The following is a 23796-nucleotide window of genomic DNA, read 5'->3' on the forward strand; positions in this document are numbered from 1 at the left end:
CTTTTTCCATTTTTGAGTTATGAGTAATCCTAATATATTCCTCCATAGAAGGATTGTCTTCTATTGGCATGCCAGTTATTATTATCTATCTTAAAGGCATTTTCCACCACAGCTGTTCCTTGTTTTTTCTGGGAAGCAGATCTATAATTTGAATTAAACAGAAGTCTTTGCCAAGTACCTTTTGACCTTCTTCAGGATCCTAAGAAAAGCACACAGAGCATCATACGACAACAAAAAACCGATCTACAGGGGTTCATGAGTTACTACTAGTAATCTCTTTGCAGGATCACCTGATCCAATGGCGAACCCTTCAGGTGCGCTATATTCATAGGAGCAACTTTGCATCTCTTTGGTCACCCATCATTGGGTCACAACAAGCAGGGCCCGGTTGAAAACGTCCAAACAACTTTGGGATATGTAGCAGACTAGCAGTAGAACCCACTCGGGAAAAGCTATAAAGTTGAATTCCATTATTAATTTATCTGCATGACCAACATAACTAAATGGGCATGACCCAGTAATCATCATCAAGAAAAGGCAAACTAAATTCCAAACACAACGAAATTTTTTGTTGGTGACAGAAACGGGTCGTTAAGTATCAGAATCATCGACTCTGAATTGATAAAAAACCTAAATCCCAGAGAGGGTCAACCACCCTCAGAACACCCCATCTCCCTTAACAATGAACAGAGTTCCAGGACCAAAAAATAGAGCCTGATTCAGGTATCACTTTTCCCTTCAAGTGCAGGAGATGCTCTGATGCTTGTGGCTAATTCACTGCGTCCCCAAACATAAATCTTCTTTATTTTTCTCTTTCAAATTTTTTTTTTGGGGCAATTTCTCTTTCAAGTTTAAAATGCAGAGATCCAATGTACATCTTTTCAGTTCTATGTTCCAATCCAGAGGGTTAAACTACAAATTACATACAGGCCAAATAGCCAAACCAAACAGTAAAGCACACTCAACTCCAAACGAGGAAAGCAAATTGGAATTGCGGTGGGGGAGCAACAGAAAGGATTGCAAAAACTGTGGAACTTGTTTTCAGTCTGCTCATTTCATTTTGCTTCCAGTTCCAAACGTCACCATAAGATGATACAATTTCTAAAGCAAACTCTACCTGAATCCAAGAGAAAATACATATCAAGGAAACAAGGGAAAATGAAAACAAGAATAAATAAATGCACCCGCTCATGGAAAATTCTCCATGAAGATCTAAAGACTGCTTCTGGATCACTAACCCCCCACAAGCTCAAGAAACAGATGCTAGTAAGAATGATAAATCACATCCCTGTACTTGGAAAAAGGTGGGGAAGGTTTGGCAGCAGTAGAGTCCATCCCACTACAAACTTGAAACAGCTAATACATTTTAGCAGCATATATTACGTTTCTGAACCCTCTGGGACAGTGGGTAGTCTGTCCCCTTCAACAAATGAAGGGTTCAGAAACTTGGCCAGAAAGGCCCACATTTTATACACATCTTCAAAATTAGATAGAAATCCAAGGGATGCTGTGACAGCCTCAACACGAAAGAATGGAGTTTTACTGTCTTGACGACCATTTACCATGGGTTTGCACAAGGAGGTGTCTTCTAGTTCTAATGTCCCAGTGTGCTGCTTTTGGCTGTTCACAACTCGTATATGACTAAGGAAACCGATGCCCAGTGATATGCCATGTTTATCAGCTAGCCTCTGAACAATTTCTGGGCTAATTAGCCGTCCACTACTGTGCCTCACATTGAAAGCAACAGCTGCACCCCTTTCATATTTGATCTTCGGGCCGTAGATATGAACAAGATGCTTCCCTGTGGTACCATCTGAACCAGACAATCTAAGTTGCAGTAATGACGTCACAAGCCAATTGATCAGGTACCGCAATCTGAGGGTAGTTTTATTGAGACCCAACATATTAGCATGGTCTAAATGCCGGCATATTATCTCAGGTTCTCTCCGATCCCAGTCTAGTCCGTCGCCATCTACATCACTAAATGACTCGTCATCCCCAAGTGAAGCAGCAGAAACTTCTCTCGGATCTAGAGGATGACTGAAATGTTCCTTATGGTTGTCCTCCATGCTGAAGGACACCCTCCGACCCATGCTCATAACTCTTTCATTCTCATCCACCCCAAAGAATCTACCTCCAGCATATCTCTTACCTTCCCTTTTTTCCAGCAACCGAAACTCACCTTCTGTTTCTCTCCTTATTGCACTTTCATTGGTCTCTCGGCATACTTCAGGGGTCTCCCGGCATACCTCCGGGGTTGAGCCACTCTGCTGGGTACCATATTTAATGCTCGAAGGATCTCTGAGTGCACCATTTGCATTAGAATACAACCTTGAACCTGTAAGTGTTGATTCTTCCTCAATTTCACTGACATGAGAATCCACATCCTTTCCATGATCTGCTTCTGTTAACTGTTCCTCTTCAGAGACTTCCTTGACACGGTCTAGTTCCTGTGAGACTGATAACAGAGCCGCATCAAAAGATATGACATGATCTTCACGTGTCCTGAGCCGCACCTGTCTGTCATTGTAGATTGGACTCCCAGACATCACTGATGGTTGCTTTGGAGAGAGGCTTGTATTGTTTTTCCTGCCAGTAAACCATGATGGTGGTAATGGAGAAGAGTCTGGCTTCATTTTGTTTAATGGTCCAGAGTGATCAGATCCATATGGGCTCTGACCTAAATCAATCCAAAACAAGTTGTCTGATGATTCATCTTCACTGAAAACAGGGCTCTTCACAACTTCCCCTGCTGAAACGCTCTCAGTTTCTTCAAATATTGTGCTTGCACCATCCCTGTCGGAACTGTTATCTTGTTCCATCTCCGTCTCAAAGACATCCCTCACCTGTGCAGAAGTGAATGCTCCTGAAAAAGCAGGCAACTGTGAACCCTGGTGAGTTTGAGGTGTCAAATCCTCATTCCCATCTGTTTCTTCATCTTTAATTCCAGTGAACCCATCCAGATCATCAACCGAATCACTCAGGTACATGGGAAAAACAGGCACAATCCTCACCATTCCAGAACCCCTTTGAACGCACTGACTTTGCAAGCTTCCAATAACAGATTTCTTGATGAGGAGGCATCCAAAACCAGTAGGGTCAGAACCAAATACCCTGTAAAATGATGTAATGATAAAATCTGGTCGGAAGAGAGACAAGCCAAGTGAATCCATGTCCTTGGGACCCAACGACCCAGCATCAAGCAAAACATGCCAATTGTTCTGCTGTGCCAGAGCCATCCACTGGTAAGAATACTTGGCTCCAGTGACCCTCGATTGAACAGGAAACACAAAGAGTCCAACAGCAGAATCTTTCTTCCTCCTTTTTTTGTTGGTGATCTGCTTTCTCAACTCCGTGGAGCAGAGTCTCAGGGTCGGCCATTTAAACCAAGCACTTTGAACCTTTGCACCTTTATCTTTAGCACTCTGAGCCATCCAATTAACAGACTGACTATCATGATCAAACATGGTCAATAGCTTCTTGTTCGTCTGGAAAGGGTATGATTCAGCCAGCAATTTAAAGGCAGAACCTCTACTTACAGTGAACACAAGGCTGTACTCATTCTCAGGGATGTTCAAGTAATCCATAATTCTAGTCTTTATATCATGTTCTGCAGTGCCTTTCTCAGCACCACCGTAGAGAGCATGGTTGCTCAAGTTTGCAGTTATCTCAGAAAGGCTAAAGGCACAAGAGTCCCAATATTGAAGAGTCTGAATATAAGAAAAGAGCCCAAAGCCACAGTAATCCAGACATACCTTGGCAACCACTTCAGAAAGGTGGCCATATTCATCCGATCTCAGCTGATCGATCTTCTCGGTACAATCATACTTGGGGTACATGGTGAGGAACTTGTTGAAGGCTTCATTGAGATGAGGAATAGAATCTTCATTCTCAAAGATACGCTCAGCAGCGAGTGCAGTGGCACGGAGAAAATCTCGCTGAGCATGGAGCCTAGCAAGGGATCTCGACCTGCCCAGACTTCCATCTTGATTGTTGAAGGACTGAGAATCTATATCTTGTGATTTGACGAGTAACCCATCTTCCGATGCTTCCTCGAGAGCCTCTCTGAGCTTATTTTCCTGCAACTGCCGAAGGTTTGAAGGATGGACATCGCTTTCCAATGTCGAATCGCACCCATCTCTTCTCCTACTCTTCTTCTCCAGAAATAGGGACGCACAGTGGGATATAGGTTTCCATAATGAAAGATGCATTGATCGAAAGCTCTTCTCACAAATTCAATCTTTGACGAGGAAGTCTAGATACGAACAAACATCCACAGTGCTCCCAGAATGCAATTCGTTAGCCCCTCTAAGAAATCCTCATAAAAACAAATCCAGTGTAGGTCAAAAGAAAGCCAAAGGAATCGTAGCTTCCTGAAAGAAAATCAAACCTCTGCTATCGAAAATTAAAACCCTAATTTGAGGAGGGAAAACCGCATGGAATCAGAGATTGGCTAAATTTAGCTGGACTCCGAGGCTTTACTTTATCCAAAACAAACACTCCAAGTCAGAGGTTCTTCCTTAACGCCGAGAACTTTAACAAGATCGTCACCAAGGCTCAGCCCACAAGAAAGGAAATTAAGAAATATCCGGTACCCCTCTGACCTTCAATCTGATCAAACAAACCCTAATTCCAATCCGGGTCTGGCGCCACTGCATCCAAAACAAATTTAGTTCAGATACAACTCACCGAATCAAAAACCCTATAAATGAGAAAGCAAAAGATCTCACACAACAAACTCCAGGTTTCAGTCACACAGAAGGAAGAAGCTCCACATTCTCAGAAATCTCACCCAAGAAAAATCAGAAAGTCCGGAACAAATCAAGAGCTCAACTAAAGCGTAAAGCAACCTCAAATCCCAAAATTCAATCACACGATCCCGAGACAGAACCAAGCAAAGACTCAAAAGAATTAAAAAAAAAAAAAAAAAAATTCTATAAGAACAAAAATTTTACCTCCCAGGACGATGGAATCAGAAGCAAAACAAGAGCGGGAGAACCTGACAACACAAAAAATACCCCTCCGCAGAAAATCACAGATCAAGAAAGACACTCCAAAATTGACTTCAAGCCTGAAAACTTCTCATCTTGAAACGTGAATATAGCAGGATAAAGACAAGAGAGTAAATGGGGCAAAAACAAAGAAGGCCTACATCAAGAATCCATCAAAACTCAGGGATTGTGGAACTGCGAAAAGAAAGCAACAGAGAGGTAACAGCTCCACCAACCCCCTCTGCTTCCACCAACCTCTCTTTGAGGGAGTTCTTCTGATTTTCTCCTCTATCTCTGCAATAAAATTAAAAGCAGACCTTTCTTGGCCATCAACTTCTCAATTACTTGAGTGGTCAATCCAAACAACTCTGCATTGATTATCTCTTCTTTTCCTCCCTCATAATTACTTCTATCCCACCCAAAAAGAAATATTTTCTTTATCTTTCTTTGCTTGATTTAACTGTAGACAGTAAACCACATAAAATATGGCTAATAGAGGGGGGGAAAGGTAAAAGAAACATTAACAATGGCACCAGATATACCACTGAAGCATTGACTTTGAATCAACAGAACCAATAATTAATATGTTATATGCTTAATAATCTAATCAATTTATTAAATTAATATTCCAATCACAAGTTCACATCCCCAAGAGATATTTCAAAATGTGCTAATGCCTGAGTTCCGGCAGGACCCACAAGGCCAGAATGGTTTTTGTGCAAAGCAGCATGGCAAAAGTCAAATAAACCCACTTTATAAAGTCATTACCTGTCACAAATCTAGCTCCCAAAATCAAATATCATTTTCTCTGTCTAAAATGAAAAGAACCCAGTTGCAAACAGTAATGAATAGTGCATTCAGACTTTACATTTCTTACATCTCTTGTATTGAAATTTCTCAAGAAACTTGAATGTTTTTTACTCTGTTCCAGAACAGAGAAGAGGCCAAGCTTGAGGGAATCCAAGAGAAAACTCTTTGGCCATAGGCTAGAAATTCATACAAAACTAGAATTTGTTGGAGAGAGAAAAATTCATCACACACTTTTTTAATTAATGGAAAATTTTATTCCACTGTTTCAAATTATGGGTTTATTTATTCATTTGTAAATGATTACAAAATATTTTGAAATTCAAGAGTTCAACAAATATAAGATACCTAAAATCTTAGAATTCCAATTGAACACAACTATTTCTATTATAATAGAGTGACGGCTGATTTTTATTATTATCTATTTGTCAATACAAAGTTGTTCTAATGGTAACATTAATATGTCTTTAAGTTCCACTTTTGTTGACAACATAAGTAAAATCCTTATCGTTTATGTATGTTATAAAAGTGTTCTTATATTACAAAATATATATAATATATAGTTGAACAATTCAAAATTTGAATTTTAACAGTTGATTATATTATCCTCTACTGGTTCCTTAACCTGTAAAATAAAAGGCAAAGGGTTTAAGAGAAAATGCTTGAGTCATGCGCATTTAATGTGCACGATCATTAAGCCGAGATTTAATTTCAATCGTTGAACTTCAACGATCGAGATCGAAATTTCAACCAAAATTTTGTTCGAACGGTCCGTAATAAATGGCTTGATGATGCAAATATCATAAAAAAAAATCTGGTTTAAAGAAGGTTTGGTCATTGATAGCTAACTCCTGGAGCCCTTGAAAAAAGACATTGGTTGCTTATCAGGTATTGAATGAGAGAGGGTCGCTGTAAGTTGTCTGTGTCAAGCTGTTTTCACTATTTTATGTCAACTCCTCCTTCAGAGTTTTTGTTCTTGTCACTTCATCATGTCATTTCCTCATGCTCTTAATAAAGTATTCAGAGAAATAGCATATTTGAAGAAAATATTATAAGAAACTCAAGACGTGGGAGCCTATAACAACATATCCCTAGAATCAAATAATATCATAATTTGCAATAAATGGGAGTAATCATCCTTAATAACAGAGTAGCAACATTTGGTTCTCAGAAGAAGAAAAAAATTATTATTATGGATTAAGTCCTCATATTCTCGTTTTTGGGATTGAACACTGAACATTCATGTTTCATCAATACAGTGAATAAATTATATTTATTTGCCATGATTAATTTTACCCAATAATAGTAAGAATGATGGTGAAGATATTTATTAGTCATTACTGCCTTTTCCCCAAAGTAGTACCTATTTGTATAAATTCACAATTATCGATTTACTTCAAAATTTTCTTAAAACAAAAAAAAAAAAAAAAAAAGAAAAAAGATGATTTTTAGAAGACACAAACAGTAATTGTGTAACACCCCCCCCGGGCAACGGGACCAATGATAGGGGGAGGGGTACTTTTCTTTTTATTTTTTTTAGTATATTAAAAACCCATAGGCTTCATCTGTTATATTCATGTACTGTTAAATCTAGATACACTTAATAATATATATTTTTTAGGAGAAGTGCACATATCAATATAACTATCATTTGATGTATAGTGGTTTACCCAAAAGAAGGAAAAAATTTGATATACAATCTACAAAATAATATATATAATTTTTTCATCTAAATCCTTTATCCTAAACTCATTCGAATTTGTCACAACTTGAATTAATTTTTTTTTATTTTTTAAAAATTAATTATAAATCACCATGTATCGTACATGATCATACTTAAAAACCTTGAATGGAGACAAAAGCTTTTTGATGTCTTATTTGACAAAGTAGTTTGATGGACAAAAACGATGATACACAAAAATAAGATCCCATTTCCTATGAATAATTTCTTTTGTTTTGATGCGTTGAGATTTGATTGAATATACTCTACATTAGATTAATATTTATTATTATATATAAAAATCATTAACATGTCTAATAAACTAAGAGTTGGACTTTTCAAATGATTAATTAAAAAAACCATTTATTCTTATAGTGGCAAGCACTCCATCTAGAATATTGTAGTGGGAATCTTAGCTAGACTTCCCCTTGCCCAAAATTTAGTTGAAGACTTTCCTCTCTTACTTCAAATATCTTATTGCAAAGGCATGCTAAACAAAGAGGTTTAGGATCTTAAATCTTGTCCATTAATATTATGGATGGGAATGAATTTTCAGACTGAAACCAAAAATAATGAATCTTTGTGATGAAACAAGAATCATATTTGATTTGTCTTAATCCAATTTGAACTGTTCAATGCCTACAAAAAGGAGAAAAGTAAGGGTAGACCGATCTTAATTGGTTGGCAATAGGAGTGTATATAGTTTAAGCTGATTGATTTGGATCATTGGATGGAGGTGGCGTGCTTTCTAGACCGTCCAATTTAAGTTAGTTGAGAATTCCCTGAGTGGATACAATACATAATAAACAATCCTTTTCAAAAAAGTCTCTTGTTTCTAAGACACTTTAGTTTCCAAGCATCCTTTATCGAATACAATTTTTTTGAGCTCATGGAGTCGAACCCTTGGTTCTATAGTCTCGAACATGATTGGTCTATGCACCCCCCCCCCACCTTGGTTCAACCCAGCCATTCTAGCCAAACACAATATTATCACATGATGATATAACCTTGAAATAAAGAATTTTCTTTCAGTTACGAGAAAAAAGCTTTTGACTTGAATTTTTTTGTGTAATCCATGGTAGGAAAAAAAGAAAATGTATGCACATTATTAGTCTATACTTGTAGTTGAAATAATTGTGTTCTTTATTTAGTTTATTCATTCTTCTAATTATTTTTCTACTTTGTCTGTTATAATTGGGTAAAGCACTTTCTCTTTTGTCTTTGTTTTTTTTCTTCTCTTTCGTTCCTCTTAGATTTTTACATTTGAAGTCTAGCGGTCTGAGCTTGTGACAGAGAAGAAGATACAAATAGGAACTGGGCTCTGCTTTTCATAAGTGACATGGCATGGCTCGAGGCACGATGCTCCAATGGTGATTGCATTGTACTGTTCTCCTTTTCATCTATTTGGCTATATATGTATGCTTTTATAAATGACCCAGATTCTATTCTAATCAGTTTCACTTCGATGAAGGCATGGTTAGTTCAAAATCCTTGGGTTCGATATCAATTCAATAATGAAATGCATTTGGTTTGGATGATCAAACCAGAAAGAACAGCATGGATGATGTCAAACAGGGTCCAAATGGGTTTCACTATTTTCATCTTTGAGACCTACCAAAACCAAAACCAGGAACAACCCAACACATGTAGCTTAATGATTGACAACCAGGCCGGGTTTGGGTCACATTTGAGATCAAATAATGCTCTGCAACAGCTTTGTGAAATGTGGGGTTGGAAAGTGGAAAAGGGGAATTCCTACTTTTTGCATTGGACACCCTTTTGAGTTTTGAATGGTATCTCCAGATACTGCTTTGGTTGCTGCTTTTTTTACTTGAAAAACTTTTCCTATTCCTTGGGCGTCAGTTTCACTTACTTTGACTTGAAAAGTTAATTCATGTCTGTGAGAGGGCTGAGTGGGAAGGCATGGCCGCATGGTTCAACCTCTCTTTTTCTTCATGCAACTTTGGTTTGGCAAGTTTGGTGTTGAACTGACTGCTGATGTTGCTAGTGGAGGTAATGGGTAGTTCTGTGTAGCTTTTTTGCGAATGGCTGGTAGGTATCACAAGGATGACACAACGATTGTTGGATCTTATTGTAGAGCATTATCATGAAACCATTCTTTTTCATCTACTAACACTTTTTTGGGTGGTTTTGGAAGGAGGCGCCTTGGAGGCGTTGGAGAGAAAAGAAAGCTGAATTTGACAAAAGGAAGAAGGTATTGGGTTCATCTTGTCTAGGCCCATGACTGTTGGGTTCAGGGTTTGAAACAAGATCATTTTGTTATCCCTGCTTAAATTGTAGAACCAATGTGCACTTGCTTGCATGACTTAAACGCAGGGTTTCCATGAATACTTAAATAAGGGATTAATTTTACCATAACAAATGATTTTGGTTCAGTGCCAGATTAAGTCTTCAAGTAAAGTTCTTGCTGACTTAATTACAACATGTCAATATCCCATCATTTGGGTCTTCTTGCACCTGTAGAATGACAAAAAGGCTTGAACCCAAGCAGAATAAGAATTTACATCCATGCTTGCCGAAAATATGGAGCCTGTTTAAAAGTTGATGCTTGCCTCATATGTAACTGAGAACCAATACTAGAAAATCAGTACCTCACTGATATACATAAAGAGCATCCATCTTCAGGACCTGCGCTGTCTTGCCCTCAACCTTCCAGCAATACTATTCGGAATCAAGTTGCCGGCAAGAGCAATTGGGTTCTGATCACTCTCTGACCCAGTATCGCTGATGTCTACATAGTGTGTATTCCCTACTTCTTTCCCCACTTTAGATTTCTCATCTTGGCTGTTTCCAGTCTCTGGTGCTGTACATTTGCTGCAGTCAGATTCTTTCTTACTGTTCTGCCTTCCAGCAATACTTTCTTGGAATATTTCAGTAGGTAGGGCATGATTTATTGTAAGCTTTGAATCCCCTTCAGATGCACTATTGCTAACATCATGCTCAGTGTCCATATTCTGCACTTCTGCTTTTTTCTCTTCAGTCCCAGTAGGTAGGGCATGATTTATTGTAAGTTTTGAATTCCCTTCAGATGCGCTATTGCTAACATCATGCTCAGTGTCCATATTCTGCACTCTTGCTTTTTTCTCTTCAGTCCCATCGTCATCTTCAAATTCTTCGAGTTGTGGCTCTGAACATTCTTGATTGTCATCATCGCTGACAAAAGACTTCTGCTGTGACAGTTTTTTTGAGCCTTCACAAGGTAATGCACTCTTCACTGAAGAGTGTTTCATACCTGATTCTTCTTCTAAGTTTGTTTGAGCACGGCGGGTTTGGATGAGATAATGTGCAACTGACTTGTAGCCCAGCTTCATAACCTGGAAGAAAAGCAATGCCCATGGCTCTATTGGAAATTTGAAACATATTTGAAAGATAAAAGTAGGCTGACAGAAGAGTAGAACAATCTTACTTTCCTATACAGGTTCCCAGTGGGAACCCATCCTTTCTTCAGCCGGCATAAACTGCAGTTGCAAATTCCACGACAAGGAGGGCAAATCCAATTGGGATTCTGCTTGGCTTCTAGTACATTCTCCCCATATCTTCATAGTAGAGTCAAACCACAAAACAAGTTATCTAAAAGCTTGTATTAGACTAGGACTCACCATCACTGTGGAATGACATCAAGGGATGATAGCTACAGATATATTTAATGGGGAAACTTTGAGAATGATGGCATTTAAGTATTAGATCGTTTATACCTCAAAAATTGGGGAAAGATTAAATGTAAAGAATTTCTTAATTACATTTAGCACCTGTCAAAACTTTTCTCTTTACACACTTGGTAGACACAGTTACGTCCATGTGATGGGATCATACACTAGTCTCACTAATGAATTATGAACCAGAGGAAGTGGTTAAAAAGTGAGTATAGGGAGCTGAATTATTCTATGAAGTTTGAATTCATTTAAAGACAATTAAACTATCTTGTTTTGATCTGAAACTTCATATACCATATGGAGCCATCTGAGTTCAAGGGTTTTTCTACCTTATGTCCACATCACATAAGAGATTTGTGACAGAGACACACAGTATGGGCAGTCATGAGAAAGAAAACAGAAGAACCTTGTCACCCGCACGCATGCCAAATTATGAGAATATGGAAAAAATCTAGCATAGTATTCTCACCAAGGATGTCCAAGTCAAAAGCAAACCACATCAGGAATCAAAGTGGCATCATTGACTATCAGGGCCAATCACATTATTTGTCATTTTCTGTCACATGAAAGCATAGGGGGTGGTTCCCAGGTTCCCCACTACATCCTGGGGTTCCTGTGTAAATCTCACACTTATAAATGGCAGAACAATGAAAACTTCTTGCAAATCTAACAACATTCTCAACTTGAACATGGGATCACATGTAGGAGGGGCACATGGGATCAAATATAGCTGGACATGTGGGGAATAAGTGAGTTAAAGGGCATAGGAACAGATGGCAAGGTCTCATTGGGGGGCAGCCAAATTTATGTTAGGATTTTTGGCAGGAGAAAATGGTAGTTAGTTAGGATTTGTTTTGGGGTATATTAGCGGAAAGTAAGGAATAGCGAGGGGGGAGGAGAATTCTGTTAAGGGAAGGGACAAGCAGAGCTCGTTGGTGAGGGTAAGACCCTCGGTTGGAACAAGTAGAATAGGAACTGCAGGATTTCTGGGGGAGAGATTTTACGGCATTTTGACGTTAAGTGAGAGTTAATTGAAAGCATTTCCCTTGTTCAGATCCCTGTTCTTCCCATTTATTTGCAGTGAAGGTGAGTGTCTGGATTGTGAGTAATTGCAGCATTATCACCAAGAGAGGAGCTTGTTTGCATGGTTAAATTGAGTGGGTAGCTGTGGTCTTATCAGATCGCAAAATGAGTGTAAACTGTCAATCACGTGAGGAAATTGGAACATCATAAAGATTAACGCCAAAAGAAATTTAGAAACCAGGCAAGAGAATTATGGAGGCAATGGAGTTATAGGACCAAACTGGTATTGGATTTTCAATGATATAAAAATATAAAAAGAAGCTGCAATAGGTATACCTCATGTACAAGCAATCTCCACAAAACTGCCCCTGTACCAGATCGCATTTGATGCAATGGGTACGACGACCAAGAGTTTTTTGCCTGCAAGAAATTGAGTCCATCTTATCATACTAAACTGAATGAACAATTCTAGAGATAAACAATCAATATTTCATCTTAAAATGAATACTGGACTGTGGAATTATACAATAATGAATCTGATGAATAAGACTGGATACATCACAGTTAAACATGAAAGTTTATAAGAGTTGGAGTAAAGGTCATAGAAAGTACCCCACTGACAAGAAGACCTGACCACCACATTAGTAGCTGTTTGGCCACACCATTACATCACCCAAAACCAAGCAACAGATACCATGCAAACCACAGGGAAAGAGATCAGAGAAGGGATTGAAAACCAGAAGTTGTTAGTAAGGCTGTGTCTCGTTGACAAGAGATGAAGAGATATGACAAGAACTTTCCACTTTACTAATTTTATGTGGAGCGAAAATCTCATGCTGTTTGATTTCATAGACATTCTTCTAACAGTTTTTAAATATTGTATTGGAACTGCGGAAGTTGTCATTAGTCCTGAAAAAAGTCTTGCCCATTTGGCAAGCATTTTACTCTTTTATTGTGAGATTTGTCTTGGACAATAGGTCTAGAGTGTATACTGTCATGGGTCCTACAACTTTTTGGTCAATCATATAGAAAAGAATAGCTTATTTTCCTTTCTTCTCCATTAACAACCAAAAAGCATGGGAATTTCTTATTTTATTTTATTTTCCTTGTTCATTTACCCGTCTCTTTCAACCATACACAGCTTAAATTTCTGTTTATCAAGAATACAGTAAATCCATCCTTTGGAGGCAACCACTAGTACAGATCTGACAAACATAACTTTTAAACTTGAGCAGGCATTGAACAGATAAGGGGCTCAAATGCAGGGCGAATGACACAGTTTTCAACTAGAAAGAAGACGATGAAACCCCGTTCCGGCAGTCTGGTTAGATTTTGAGTAGGACTAGGCCTAGTCATATCAAACTTCTAGCTCAAAAGATGGTCTTGCTGTAAGTTTGTTTCAATTCCTGGTTCAGCCTAATCAAGGGGCCAGTTTGAACACATCTGTTTGGTTTGTGGTTTCCAAAATTCTAGGCAAACCTTTTCTTCAGCCAGTCATGGTGTTTTTCAGGGTCTTTTGTTTTATTACTATATTATCTCGCTGGAATTAAGAGCTTAATCCAGGACTTGTTGATGCATTATTGATCTAGAAAGAAGCAGAAGAAACTAAGTCTGCAAGTTGAGATATTTTGGGTTGGTTGGGTACTTGGGTCTGGTTGTGTTGAACTTCTGCCTCAAAGCATGGCCTCAATTTAATCTTGGTTCAATTCCAGGTTCAGCTAAATCAAGGGAAATTTTAAAAATTAAGAGTAAATTACAGATTGCAGACCTTAGTGAGGCGTAAACTCTAGGTTGCACGCTTAGGGCCCTAAATTACAGATTGCACAATCTCAAAATTACAAGTTGCACGCTCATCACTCTCCATCCAAAATTCTGTTAAGTCAACTGTGAAATGTCCATATTACCCTCAATATGGTATAATGACCATTTTACCCTCAATTCATATCTGAACGTGTAATTACTCAAATACCCTCTTAATGTTAAATTACGTAAATACCCCCAACATCTCATTTTAAATTTACAGCTTCAATTACTCAAATAACCCTTTGAGTAAGCTACTGGAATACCCCCCCCCAACCTATTCACTGATCGTCTTCTTCATTTGGGGTTTATCCTCAGTTTCCGACGTTGATTTCCAGTTGTGCAATTTCTATAAATTTTCTGTCTTGCAGTTCTTTTCTTTATTCTGTCTCGGATCCTGATCTCTCCACTCTCTAAATCTAATTTTCCCAATAGTTTACCAAGCTTTAGATCAAGTCCTTATCTGAGCTATTGATCTCGAAAATGCCAACAGTTGATTGGAAGAGATGAAGGTTAAAGACTGAAGTATCGCTTCTTATTAAGTTTGAGCCGGTAAGAAGAGCTCTTGAATCCTAAAAAAGATCAGGAAAAAGGATTACTTGGTTCCTGAGCCTAATCTTGGAAGATGATCTCATTACAGAAAGTAGAAAAAGGACTTATATTAATGATTACAGAAAATTACACGACCATTCTATAAAACTAAGCATTTACAGTAAAGCCTTTCCAAACTGATCTATAAGCGATGAAACCATCAAGCCATAACTCAGATTGCTAGATAGCATTTACAGAAGCAGTATAACACTTCCTACATCTATCTGATCTATATAACTGATTGAACCATTAAGCTATATAGCTCAGATTGTTTACTTGAGGACCTAGGAAGTAGCATTTACAGAAACAGTAAAACCCTACCAACCGAGATTGTTTACTTCAGAACACAAGAAATTAAGTGCACGAGAGTATCGGCCTTCTCTTTTTCTTGTTTCCTCTTCATGTTTTCGCTGCCGGAGAACCGCCTGAACTTATCTGATCCGGAAAAATTATTGCTTTCCTGCACCTTTGGCTCAAATCCATTGCCACTCATCTTAAGTTCGTTGTATCAAATTACTAGAGATCCTTTTGAAATGGGTGACTCAAGTGAAGAAGATATGAGCTCACTGATATGTGAAGAAGACAATAAGTGTCTTTCATTCTGAATTAAATTCATTCAGAATGAATCAAATCTCCCATCTTAGAATTGGATTTGAACCAATATCCCACGAGATGGGGCTAGGTTCAAGAACTCCTAACCAACCAAGGAAGAAGGAGGTTTTTCTAGAACCGATTCGACAACAGAGGGAAACAATGATGAGGCGGAATTGAATCGGCGCGTCATGCGCGCATCCGTTTACAGCTGACTTTGAAGTGCTAGTTGTAGCGCACTAGCATGCATACTCTTCTATGGATGGGTGTGGGGGGTATTCCGGTAATTTACCTCAAAGGAGTATTTGAGTAATTGAAGCTGTAAATTTAAAATGAGATGTTGGGGGGTATTTATGTAATTTAACATTAAGAGGGTATTTGAGTAATATACGTTCAGATATGAATTGAGGGTAAAATGGTCATTATACCATATTGAGGGTAGTTTTGACATTTCACAGTTGACTTAATAAAATTTTGGATGGAAAGTCATGAGCGTAAACTTGTAATTTTGAGAGTGCAATCTGTAATTTAGGGCACTAAAGCATACAACCTAGAGTTTAGGCCTCACTAAAGCGTGCAATTTGTAATTTACTGAAACTTTAATGTGGCTAGGGGTTTCCAAATTTTCAGGAAACACCTTACTTGAAACTCATCATAGGGTCCTTTGGAGACACTTTTTCTTTTATTGTTTTACTAAATCAAATGATTAGAATACAAAGATTGCATTATTCAAATTCGGCTTGATTTGTGTTTTTTATACATTAAGGCACCATTTGTTTGCGAAGTGGGGTAGGAAAAATAAACATGTGGAACTCATATGTAGTTCTGTTATTGTTTTACTATATCAAATGATTAGAATACAGAGATCGCATTGTTCAAATTCGGCTTGATTTGTGTTCTTTATACATTAAGGCATCATTTGTTTGCAGAAGTGGGATAGGAAAAATAAACTGTGGAACTCATATGTAGTGGGGTGAGGGGATAGGAAAGAAAAAGAAAGCATTTTGTAAAAAAGTTCAAAATGTGGGTCCTACTTTTGTTGTATCCCACTCTTTTCCACAAAGTACCCCTATTTAGCGGGACTTTGAAAAGGGATGGGGTGAGAAAAGTAACATATCACATTAGCAGACAAGCCCACCTTCCCACCCCATTGAACCAAACACGCCATATTTTGGGATTTCATGGAAGAGTTTACTTTTTCAAACTTCTTCCCACCCCTTTTCTCCCACCCCACTTCAGATTCAACAAACAAATGGTGCCTAAAGAATATTGAGTGATCCTCCAAAGGCATTCCCCTTACCTGTTAGGTTGTTGTCTTTTCTATTGCTTAATTGATCAAGTAGGGACTCCCAACAGAAGCCAACCAAGGTTCAAAAACTCATGTGTTTCTACTGTGAAATCCAACCCAAACCTAGCCAGGGCACCCTATCTGTTTTGGGTAAAGAAGGGTTTGTTTAAATGTTGACTTTGAAGTTGGACCGTGATTTCAGTTTTGTTTAAATGTTGACTTTAAAGTTGGACCGTGATTTCAGTTTTGTTTAATGTTGACTTTGAAGTTTGACCGTGATTTCAGTTTTACTATCTTTGAAAATCTTAGGAAGCCATGTCAGACCTTTCTCTTAGGGTTGATGCAATGTCCCAAAATGAGGGATGATGTCTTTGTGGGCCATCTCAGTAGAAGATATGGTGTTTGACCCAAAACCCATGGATATTGATGATGGTGTTTCCTTATGGAAACCTTAATTGATTTGGTGTTGAACTACTCATTGGTGAAGAAGAACTTAGTTGATGGACCTAAAGCTTAGTTGGACCTAGTTTGAAGACATCCCTCCATACTAGGTAAGTAGTATGATGAGTTGAAAGAAGCCCATCCAAAAATATTGAAGTTAGGCCCATTAAATTCCTATTTTTGAACAAGCTGTCTAGGCAGTGGCATTTTGGTAATTTTTTTGTTTTTAAGGTTTTTAAAAGCTTTATTTCTTTTAAATTCGTGGTAAACATTCCCACTAGGTTTCTAACTCTCTATGGAACGTGGAAAGGACCTTAGATCTTCCTCTTTGGCAACCAATCAATCAACAGGGTCAATTTGGTCAATTTGGTGAAATCCTAGTAATTCTTGGACTCTTTGTGCTATTTAAAAGGGGGAACTCCATGTTTTTCACTCTCAATCTGTTCTAAGCCTTTGGAGAACGTGGGAAGAGCCCTAGATCCTCTCCTTCGAAGCCAAGGAAGACCCTCAAGCATCTATTCAGATTTCTTCATCGGTTTCTCTTCTAAAAGGTTAGTATTCAATTCGTTTCTTCTTTAATTCATTCTTTCTTCTCTACTTCTGATATTCTGATTATGAGAAGCGTATTACACTGCAGTAATGACCTCTTCTCTAATTCTTTTAGCCCTAGAGTGAATTCCCCAATTCACTCTATGTTCTTGAAGCCATATGGCGATGATTCTTGAATTTGATTCCACCAACAATCTTGATGATACTTTTCCTGAATCTTCTACCTATCTTTATGATTGTGGGGAAGGTCTCATACTATTACCATGACCTTCCCTTGTGTCCTCATGATTGAGGAGTTGATCCTTGTTTTTCCTTGGAACAATTGGCAACCCTTCTATTTTCTTTTAATTCATTGGATCCTCCCCAAGACTTTCTTTATTATGATTTCTTTATCTTTATTCCTTAGGGTGAATCTTTATTCTCCCTAGTCTTCCTATGGGATATTAGGATTTCTTTCCTTTGAATTTATTTACATTCTTTCCTCTCATTGGTAGACCCTTCCTAATTCCATTCTTGATTTTGAAATATTAATGAGATGTTCCTTTATCTATCTTGGGTTGTTTTTGTAAGAGTTAATTATGGGTAACTCTCATGGGAGGTAACCAACTCTTATGAGAGGTAACCATATCTGAGACCCTAATGTTCTTTTATCTGTTGGAAACTTCCCAACACCTTTTCAGATTGTGCATTCTTTGTTTCTCTTTCCCTACGGTGAATCTTGATTACCCCTAGCCTTTCCATGAGAGCCATCAGTTTTGTTCTGAATCTGCGCACCGAAGAGGGGTGAATTAGTTGAAATACCTAATGAACTCTTGTGCTCAATCCGATTATATTTTCCAAAACTAGACTTCTTAATGGACTTCCAGGAGAAAACCCCACTCAATTTGACCCCATATAACCTTCCAAATCCCTGTCCGAAGTTGCTGAACTATGTCTGTCAAATCCTGCATGCGCATCAAAGAAGATGAGCTTAGTTGGTAGACCTAATGAACTCCAATTCTTGATATAAAAGTATTTCTGAAAACTAGACTTCTTGATTGACTCGTAAAAGAAAACCTCACTCAATTTGACCCTGTATAGCCCTCCGAATCCCTGTGGTTGAACCATGTAAACCTCACTCAACTAGAGTTTAGTTGCATACATACATTATCTGTCTCATATTGCATTGCATCTTGTTATGTTTTGCCACATGTTATTTATGTTGTTATGGATTAACTTGCCTTACTGAGTTTCTTTCGAAACTCATTCCTTTTTGTACAATCTTTTGTTAGACTTCTCTACAGGTTTGAATACTATGACGATACGTATAAGGAAGCACAAGGTGAAGAAGATGAAGACTGAAGGAGAAGAAGAGCTGACTGAAGATGTGGAATAGTTTTCTCTACATTCTTCTAGACTTATCTTTTACTTTACTTGTATTAGCTTAGAGCTTTATTTAGATTTCGATCTACCTTCCGCATGTGTTTGTAGGGTATATTTCCGCTATACTCTACAGTTGTCTTTTGATTTGGTATCTTGTTATTCCGCACTCTGATATTCTATAGTGATCCTTCTGAGATCCTTTCTTGACTTTTATTATAAATTACTTGAACATTATGATTTGTTCTTGCTTTTGATTATGTTATTGTGCGAAATGGATATGATCGTTCCTAAACTTGATCTTTAGGGCTGTGGATCACACTCTCGGGTATGCCAGATAGGGTACCGGCTGGGAGGATGTGACATCTACTACCCAAAAACTGAGTCGTAGTTGAATCTGAGATTTCCCCCAGCCTATTAGACGAGGTGGTTTTGATACCTATCTTTTACAGTCTTTTTTTGTATATTTAAAATGGTACTTGTGTTTTTGATAGTTTGTATTGGTTTTTAGACACTGGCTAGAAACGTAGGTGCAATTTTCAACTTTCTAATGCTAGTTCCTCCCCCCCCCCCCCTTCAAATCAAAAAATTCATAAATCTTATTATGGCAAAACATCACTAGAAATAAAGAAACTGCAGTAAAATATTCATTTGGCTAGATATCTATGAAATTAATTAATTCAAAATACTTTTGATAGCATTTACTTGCACCAAATTAATTTTGACTGAACGTGACTTCTTCAATATAAATCTATAAATCAGATTGATTGGCTACATAAAGTTTAAACTTTAAATAGTGACGCAAAAGGAAGAATTAATAGAAAGAGAAATAATGGGAATTGATGCATTTGCATAAGCGTGGGAGTTTTCCACTCATAGAAACAACAACTATAAAGGTGAGAAATAAGAAAACACCTAAACTACCCGACTTGAACCCATAACCATAAAACAATATAACCTGTTCTAATACTCATCAAACTTGGAGACTAAATCTAAGTCCCAACTTAGGAACAAATTATCCTTATCAAATAAGGAAGCAACTAAATAAATATTAGACCAACACCTAAGCAATCTAAAATCCAAACAGAAGAGGGACTCCACCTATCATGGTATACAATAACATAAACAAACCCAACTCACAATTTAACACATCCCCCAACCTAGAGTATACACATCAAAGGCTCCAGCTTGGACCAAAAAGAACACATAATTAAGGCAGCACTAGACTTGAATACTAATTCTTGACACTAATAAACATAGACAACTTCTGAAATATGGCAATTTTAGCTCAAGCACAAAATAATCAACAACAATAGTAGTTAATAAGCTCAGTGTTGAATTAATCAAATCAATAATGAGACTAAACAAGTGATAATGAACCCAAATCCCAATCCACAATATCAAAGCACCGCCATTTAAGTCTCTTTTCAAAGAAGCCGTATATGTGGCAATCTTCCCAAAGGAAAAAGAGTAGCATCCTAGAACTACATCAAAAATCTTCCACAGCGAAAGCAAGTTTTAAATAGTAATCAACTCAACCGAATGTAGATACTAAGCCCCAACAATAGATCTCAGCAGAATAGACATCAGTTAGGCCTCAAATTTCAAGAACAGCTTTGTCATCACAGCAGCAAATCATGTTGAACCTTGCTAGCAGATCGAAACATTTAGCAGCAACAAGATAGTGGTTTTGCTATCAAATCAGATCAAAGAAACACTTAGCAGAACCTAGCAGGCCAATAGAAGTGGTCACCCAGATGACAACAGCAAATCAAAGAGGCAAAACACATGGTAGATTCTATGGTAAAATCGTATCAAAGCAGATTCCATAAAACTTCCAACATGAAAGCCAATGTCATCAACAACAGAAAACAAAAGTGGTTCAGCAAATAGAAAACGTCATCAACAATTAACTACCATATTCAGCAATCTCAGAACCCAAAATCAATCCCGGAAACCTGTTATCAGTATTACAATGATTGGCACATTTGGAACATTGGAAGAATCAATCTTCATCAATTGAATTACTTCGCTTCAGTGCTTGTCAGCCAAGTTACGTATTTCAACAACCAATAATTCTTATATGTGACTGGTTGTAGCAGGGGAAATATTGAGAGATCCCAGCAGACCAAGAGCAGTGGCAAAGATAGAAGGTACATTTTCAAAAGGGATAATTACTATTGCCCCCCTTATACTTTGGTTTTATTACTAATCAAACCCCCTTCTTTGTGAAATTACTATTGTCCCCCTCACTTCTAACGGTGTTAAGTTGCTGTTAACATCAAATATGAAATGTCTATTTTGCCTTTAAAATTAAGAAGTCAAAAATATGGCATTATCCTCATTTATAGAAACTATATTGCATGTCAATTATATCCTTAAAATCTTATATTTTAGAATTAGTTTTGGATTTGGTGGGATCACATACTTATGATTGTTGAAACTCTCACATTCCACTTAAATTTTTCATAATCACCATGATGGAAGTTTTACAAACAAATTAGCATATAAGATCTAATTGATAGAAAATTTGGTAACATACATAATGGTCAGCATATATTAGGTGATTTTCAATTTGCAGCTTTGAATTAAATTTGATATTTCTTAACATTTTAGTTTCTATTTTAAGTTTTATTTAATTACATCTTTCCTTTATTTGGTGATTTATTTTTAGAGAAAAAAAATCACATCTTTCCTTTAGTTGGTACCCCCAGTAGTTGCCGCAACTGCTCTTTCTACCACTTTATTGGACTTCGGGTTTCTTTTTAAAAAAGAAAAGTGAAATTAAAGTTAATTTTTTCCTATTAAGAGTAGTATTATAACTTGAAAAAAGAGCAAATAAGTAAAAAGATAATTGCAGGGTTATTTTTGGGATTTTGAAGAAATATATACATGCCACATCATCAGTAAACTAACGGAGCTTAACGGTAGGGGGGCATTAGTAATTGTAGACAAAGTTAAAGGTTGAAATAGTAATTTTAAAAAGTACAGGGGATAAAGTAGAAATAAAATCAAAGTACAAAGGGGCAATAGTAATTATCCCTTTTCAAAAAGAAGTATCATAATCAGAAATCCTAGTTCCCCCCCCCCCCCCCCCGGTTCTTCATGGCTCTGATACTATGTGACAACATCAAAATTTGAAAAAAAAACCAGAATACATACAGTTTCAGATAAACTTAAAAAGGGTAAACATGAAGAGGAAAGGATGTTCATGATAATGGAAAGAGTAAAGTTTCGATCAGACTCATTAAGGCTCCAGAAGTTCTGAGGTAAAGGAACAAAAATACACTGCAGAAAAATTATTGTTGCCCACAAACCACAACCACAACCCCCCCCCCCACCCCAAAAAAAAAAAAAAAAATTACCAACAAATTCTAAATTAAAGCGCCACCATTTACAGATATTATTATATCAGTATCCGACTAACCTGGTAAAACATTATACTTAAGTTTCACGGCGACATTTAAATCATAATCATAACATTAGTATCCCAAAAACTCAATAATTTTGGGTAAGATCATAAGGGAATTAAAGAAGATGACAATCACTCACCGGCACTGATGGCATGTCTTTCCGTTAATCGAATCATATATACGCTTACCATCTTCCCCAAATCCATCCACAAAAAGAGTCCAAGGCGTTTCACACGTACCCAATAGCTTCTCATGTTCTTCCGTATAAATCTCTGGCCTCTCCCCTTCTCCTATCCAAGGTTCCTCATCCTCCAAGGATCCCGATTTGTTCTTTTTGTGCATACGGACTTCTGAGTAGTTAACAGGAGCTGCATTCTGCAACCTAAACCCATAAACTGAGGACATTACTTCTACAAACTCGAAAGAAACAGATAAAGAAGAAAAAGGACAGCCGAAGAAAAGGGTACCTGGAAGAACGTCTCGAGGGTTCAGCAGAGTGCACTGGAGAAGGGTGGGGAGTTTTTCCTTCGGAAGTGTTTCTTCGGGTGCGCTTTGGAGAGGAAATGCCAGACTTGAGCTTGAGTGAGAGGTCAACAATTCCAAGCTTCTGCATTCTCTCCATGTTTTCTTTAATCCTTTGATCCCTTGACTGCTCGTACCCTGAGCCCCGTTTCTCTCCATTGCCAGCGGTTAGGTTTGATTCATTCTGGCCTTCTTCGGCAGTTACAGATGTTTCTGAGGTTCGAGCTCTCTTCCTCAGAGTGACCATTTCTACTCTTGCAACTTCGTCTTCGCAATGGTACTATAAGAACAACCCAAACCCTCAACCCCTTAGCACTCACTGGTAAAATGCTTTCTTCAGTCTTCCATTTATGGCATTTTTTGACAGCACAAACTCCACCCAGAAGACACAGCAATAGGCAGAGCGACACTACGGTCGTCTGTTTTTTCAAGAATAATAATATTCTTTCCCGTACTAAATCTGAAAATTTTGTGTCCTTTCAGTAGAGTCCTTTGAAAAAGTTTACATTAGAGTCCTTAGTGAGTCCTCAAATCAGGTTGGGTCCTTTTAGTAGGTATAATTATATCTAGATCGAGCACCAACTTTATTCGTGAAATGACCAAAACAACCACATACTAAATTGATGAAAAATAAAAATTATTATCCTACCCCCTATGCCTAACATTATTAAAACCATACGTGAGTTAAAGGATTTGTCTCTACCAAAAAAAAAAAAAAAAAAAAAGTGAAAGGATTTCTCCTGTAGGCCTCCACCAATCTTCTTCCTTTATTCTGGAAAAAATTTTCATCACCACACCAAAAAAAGAGAGTAAATTGTACCCGTTGGTAAAGGACACTTCCAGGTAGGAAGTCAAAGTTCGAATTCCCTCGATGCTAAATTGAAGCCCTACCTATATTAATTATAAAAGCTCCCTTAAGATGTCCAAATGTCCACCGTGGGCAATGAAGCCTCAAACAACATTGTAGCGTTGCTAGGATTGTGGTGAACTCAACATTGTGCTAGATTTGATCCCTCATGGCGGCAAG

At 37.7% G+C, this 23796-nt stretch overlaps 2 protein-coding genes across 3 annotated transcripts; both read right to left on the minus strand.

Annotated features, from left to right (window-relative positions):
- Positions 1–597: 597 nt before the first annotated feature.
- On the minus strand, positions 598–5484 carry LOC149017881 (uncharacterized). 2 transcript variants are annotated; one of them, XM_089152213.1, is made up of 2 exons: positions 5153–5484; positions 598–4652 (listed from the first exon to the last, which is right to left on the minus strand). In XM_089152213.1, exon 2 carries the CDS (start codon positions 4209–4211, stop codon positions 1380–1382), a length of 2832 nt encoding a protein of 943 aa, XP_089008339.1. In that variant the 5' UTR covers positions 4212–4652; positions 5153–5484; the 3' UTR covers positions 598–1379. The 2 variants fall into 2 exon arrangements, with proteins under 2 accessions (XP_089008339.1, XP_089008338.1); XM_089152212.1 differs by having other exon boundaries at positions 4956–5484.
- A 3963-nt stretch (positions 5485–9447) lies between these two features.
- LOC149017882 (uncharacterized) lies at positions 9448–23195 on the minus strand. The gene is made up of 5 exons (XM_089152214.1): positions 22715–23195; positions 22387–22629; positions 12552–12635; positions 10946–11075; positions 9448–10853 (listed from the first exon to the last, which is right to left on the minus strand). Exons 1-5 carry the CDS (start codon positions 23014–23016, stop codon positions 10161–10163), a joined length of 1452 nt encoding a protein of 483 aa, XP_089008340.1. The 5' UTR covers positions 23017–23195; the 3' UTR covers positions 9448–10160.
- Between the last annotated feature and the right edge of the window lie 601 nt (positions 23196–23796).

Source organism: Hakea prostrata, chromosome 4 (genome assembly GCF_041222555.1).
Source record: "Hakea prostrata isolate BN-2017 chromosome 4, UWA_Hpros_2, whole genome shotgun sequence".
Taxonomy (NCBI): Eukaryota; Viridiplantae; Streptophyta; class Magnoliopsida; order Proteales; family Proteaceae; genus Hakea; species Hakea prostrata.